This window comes from Acanthisitta chloris, unplaced genomic scaffold (assembly GCF_000695815.1).
Source record: "Acanthisitta chloris isolate BGI_N310 unplaced genomic scaffold, ASM69581v1 scaffold14682, whole genome shotgun sequence".
Classification (NCBI taxonomy): Eukaryota; Metazoa; Chordata; class Aves; order Passeriformes; family Acanthisittidae; genus Acanthisitta; species Acanthisitta chloris.
This window is the reverse complement of record NW_008660176.1, coordinates 63,300-68,221: the sequence shown is the minus strand read 5'-3', so window position 1 is coordinate 68,221 and position 4,922 is coordinate 63,300. Positions and strand designations below refer to the sequence as shown.

Genomic DNA, 4,922 nt, shown 5'->3' with positions numbered 1-4,922 from the left:
AAGCTGTAGTGGTGTTTGCCCTCCCCAGAAAAGATGCTGCTGCTAAAAAGTGTGTGTTCAAAGAATTATGACATCCCCAGAGGGAAGGAATGGTACACTGGGTGCTATTAAGAGTCTGCTCACTGATTTGTGGCAGTTGCTTTGCGCACAACATTTCTGCTCCTTCAGGCATTGCTCGGTGGTAAACTGTATCCGAGCCCAGTAAATGCTGACTTCTTAATGGTGCACACTGTAAACAGCATTAATGGGTTTAATGGATAGAAGCACTCATCTCCTCACCCACTGGGGCTCAGAAACAGCCAGTGACCCTGCCCAGCCTTTCTGCTGTGCTAAAAGGTCCAGCAGCTGCAGTGACTCCCCCACCCTCCTGCATCCAGTGGGTGAAGTGTCAGCGTGCAGCCCTGTGCCTGGGGAACCTTCGCGCTCTGGAAGGTCAGAGAAAGAAATGCCCCTGGCATTGAAGCATGCAGAGGCCCTGCAAGATTGTAGGTTGTTTGATTTGCTCCAGCTTACCCTTGTGTGAGAGCTTTAAGCTGGCATTGGGAAGTAAATGCTGGCCCTGGAGAGAGAAGGGAGGGGGAGAGAGAATCCACCCTGCATCCTCACAGGGCATTTTCTCTTTAATTTGCACACAGTGTTGAAAAGAGCCGCAATAAAGAAGAGCAAAAACGACCTGATTCATGCAGAAGAAGGTGAGGACCATTTCACAGACATTTGCTCCGTTGGTGAGTACTGGCTTGGCATTCCCTGAGGTTTAGATCTCCACCTAAACGTGTTCATGTCATGTTTCCTTCGAGCGGCTCCTTTGCTCCAGAAGCTGCAGTTGGAAGAAGGAGAATTATCCCTGCTCCTGCAGCAGCACTCAACTTCCCAAAGCAAATGGCTTCGTGGCTTCACCCTCTCCCCTGCACTGCCTGGCTCAGCTCTTGCATGCTGCACCCTTTAAAGAGCCCTCCAAGGTGCTGGGAGAATCCCTGCTGGGTTGGCTGTCCTGGGATTCTGCTTGGATTCTGCTTGGAACATGCTCATTCATGCTAACGAAACCCAAATCTCTCCAATGCCACTGCTAAGCCTCGTTGTTGGAGGGAGGAGAGGAAGTGGACACAGTCCCACCTGCCACCAGTGCACAGTGTGTGGTTTTGCAGCCTTTGCCCTGTGAATGGCTGCTGGAAATGCAGGGCAGAGCCCCTAATTCTCTCATTCTTGCCTTAGAAGAAGATCTGAAAGCAATTCTCTACATTTTTAAAGCCAGCCATGGAGATAAACACCTGTGTGCACCCAACTCCCCACACTCCTCCCATGCAGAGTGGGAGCATCCTGCACTATGGGACACTGATGGTGCTAATCTTCAGCTCTGGAGACCAGGACACTGTCAGGCTATGGAGGTGCTGCTTGTTGTGCAGTTAGCAGAGCCAGTTGCCTCCTGAGACACAGCCAGGTGGAGAGGCAGGAGGCAGGGCTGGGGTTGGCAGGGGGAGGCAAGCTCTGAGCACACAGCATGTGCCTCAGGGAGCTGTTTGGCCATCAGCAGAAAGCCCTCTCAGCCGTGGGCTGTTACTGGCTGGGGACACATCTTCCCAACTGCTTTGCAGTTAGCTGCTTTGCTTATTCCTGTCCCTGTTGTTTGAGTCTGTGTATCATTTTGCTGCTGAAGCAGCAGATGTTCTCATTATCTTCCAAAGAAATATCTTGGCAGCCCAGTTGCCACGAAGCAGCAGATCTTGGATGCACCACAGTAGCAGCACAAAACAGCACATTTGAGGGTCTGTGTCCAGAGGTGCTTGCAAGCATGAGAGCCTCAAACACTCTTTGGAAATTGGGCATTAAGGTTTTAAGAGATTACAGCTGCTGTTGGATTTCTGTTCCCCTTTAAATGAAGACTTGGTTGCAGGAAATGAATGTTGCTCAGCATGTTCCTGACACCCTCACCCACTGTTGAATTGCCACAGTCCCCCAGGCTGCAGGTTTTGTGGCTAAATGCTGACACTTCTCTGGAAGGTTTGTGGCTGAAAGGGCAAAAATGCAACAACCAAGTGCATTTTTGGGTTGGTTTTGACTCTGAGCAGCTCAGATCCCTGCATGGATAACAACGAATGGTCATTTCTGGAAACATTTGTTGATGGTTGCAATAATTATGAGATCTTTGCATTGCCATCCAAGTCCCTCCAGGCTCTGGGCACCCCATGCCACACAAACAGATCTTGGAATTCAGCATTTCAGGTGGCAACGGCTGACGGAGCATCTGGGCTCGGGAATAATCTGATGCAGAGCTGGGAACTGTCTCGGGAGCATATGGCAGGGAAAATAACAGCAGTGCTTTCCACCTTCTGTGAGTGCTTCACCCACTTGGGAGAAGTGTTTTTGATTTTGATTCATGGAATGAGGCAGAGAAGAAGGAATGGATAAAGCAGCTACTTTGCAGGCTCTGGAGAGGCTGAAATGCTGCAGAACATAAACAATCAGATCATATGGGCAATTATGCAGAAAGAATCTGGTTTTGAGAAAAGGCTTTTTGGATGGGTTTCTATAATGTCTTTTGATGGAGCATAAGGAGTGTGGAATAACTAACAATAGAATTCCTGAGTGCCACGTGAAGATGTAGACCAGAGTGGGAGAGACTTTGACAGGTCTCTCTAGCCGTTGGCTGAATACTTTGCTCTTCAATTCAAGCACAAGTACCTCAATGAGCCTTATAATTGCATTCTAAAGCTCTGTAGTGATAAACACTTCTCAGTGTGTTCTCTGGAACTGTTCTTAGCATTGATTCTTTCCCCCTAACTCAGCCTCTTTGTGCACTAAGTTTTGCAGCCTCTATGCAGGACCAGACATAGGACACTCTCTTGGTTCCCAGACAGCAAAGCCTGGAGAAATGAATGTTTTCCATGTCAGATCAGTTTAAACACTGCTGTTTTTCTCTTCTGAAAGATCAGTAGAGAGGAGATGAAAGGGCAGAAGACTGTTCCCAGGCAAATCTGGGAGTATAGAGTGGCTTGGCCATCTGAGAGTTCTTTACCTGCTAATCAGTGTTACAGTACGGTGCAGCCTAAATCTTTACCTGTAGCTCGTTTTGTGGAGGAGAACAATGATTTTTGATTCTTTAAAACTGCCACAGGCAACATTATCAAGCTAACAGAACAGCACACTGGGCTTTCTGCAAGGAGCTGGTTGAAAGCCTGGCCGAGGCCAGCTGTGCATTTGGTGTGTTGGTGGATGGCCAGAAATGGGAACTGGAGCACAGAGCTCACTTTCCACTGGGGAGACAACACACTGTAGTGGAGCTGTGAGGCTTGGAGAACCCATTGCTGTCACATCTGGCTGCTTCATCCTTTCTTTGAGTGCTGTGTTTGATCTTATTGCAGGATGAAACAGGGTGAGATTCCCACCCCTTCCAAGTGTTGAAATGTAGGTGATCACACCCAAAATTTTGGCTGCTGCAGCCAGAACACTTGGTTTATGTAGCTCAGCCATCTCCAGCCACAGCCCATGCAAGTCATCTGCTCCCAGTGCTTGGTCCAAGACAGGACAATGTGTGTGCTGGTCAGCCCTACCTGCTGGGATGCTCCATCCCACGACAGGGAAGGGCATTAGTGTGTTATCTTGCCACAAACCATCTTGAAACAAGGTCCTGAGTGATGCCAGCACAGTGTGACACAGGGAGTGTAGAGTCAGTGACAATCACCATTCTCCCTGCTTGCAACAGTCTCTGTGGCTGCAGAGGAACCCCAATGGGTCCATGTGTTTATTCCTGACGTGTGCTGATTTCTCCTGCCTCAGCACTGCCCAGAGATTGACTTTTCATCCTTCCTTCTACCAGTGCCTCTACCACAGGGAGAGATCTTACATCAGAAATCATTTCTTCCATCAGTTTCCTATTGTTAAAGCACTTGACTCTTTTCCAGGGTTTCAGAGCAGAGTGGAAACGGAGCTGATATAGGCAGAATTGATACAAATGAGTAGCTGTGCCCAAAATGTGCTGCAGGGAGGCACTGAGCCCTCTGCTGAGAAGATCCATGAAGCTAGAGAGTAAAATAAGGAGATTTCACTCAATTCAGTGACAAGGGCTGGTCCTTGGAACAGGGGAAATAGGGACCAGCTTTCCTGTTGCCAGCTGTCCAGCTCCAAGAGGATGTGCTCCACACCATGGGCAGAAATACCACTGTGCCTGGTGCTTTCTGTCCCTTCAGTCAACCAGGAAGACAAAAGTGATGAGTTCAACTGGGACAATCAAGGATCCTTCAAGCTCTGGAAGCCCAGTTGCCCAGTGGAGCTGGGCATTAATTCATGAAGTTTTCAAATCCCAGCCTTCATCCCTCATGATGTCATTACAAGCCAGATGGCCTTGCTCAGCCCATGGTCAATGTGCCCAGCTTTCTGCTCAGCTGTATTTCTGGTGCTTGGGAGAGGCTCTGTGTGCCCAGGAACCTCCTCCAGCCTTTTGCCTGGAGGGATGTGGTGTGGTGACTCTTCTTTCTGTCCCAGGGTCTCCTTTTGCCCGTGCCAGTTTGAAGAGTGGGAAGAATGAGAGCTCATCCTACTTCAGGAGGAAAGAGAAGATGTTTCGGTTCTTCATCCGGCGTATGGTGAAAGCTCAGAGCTTCTACTGGATTGTCCTGTGTGTGGTGGCCCTCAACACCCTCTGCGTCGCCATGGTGCACTACGACCAGCCAGAGAAGCTCACCACGGCACTCTGTGAGTATCAGGGACTCCCCCTGTCCTCTAAAAAGGTCATTTTTGCTCACCCAGCACCGCTGTCACATCACCATGATGTTTGGGTTTTGGTTGCCCAAGTGTCCCTTAAAGCCAATCCAGAGATGTGTTATCAGTGGCTCTAGTAATTCAAGAGTGAGAGAATGGTTGGGAGTTGGAAAGGACATTAAAGCTCATCTCATTCCACCCCCTGCCATAGGCAGGGGAACCCTCCC

At 49.2% G+C, this 4,922-nt stretch overlaps 1 protein-coding gene across 1 annotated transcript in view; it reads left to right on the top strand.

Moving 5' to 3' along the window:
- Positions 1-4,922, top strand: part of LOC103797510 (voltage-dependent N-type calcium channel subunit alpha-1B-like) — a gene marked incomplete at both ends in the record, with an annotated part of 89,028 nt that overhangs the window by 24,386 nt on the left and 59,720 nt on the right. The window contains 2 exons of the mRNA XM_009069729.1: positions 636-692; positions 4,480-4,689. Coding sequence (XP_009067977.1) covers positions 636-692; positions 4,480-4,689 — 267 coding nt within the window. The remainder of the gene's footprint in view (positions 1-635; positions 693-4,479; positions 4,690-4,922) is intronic.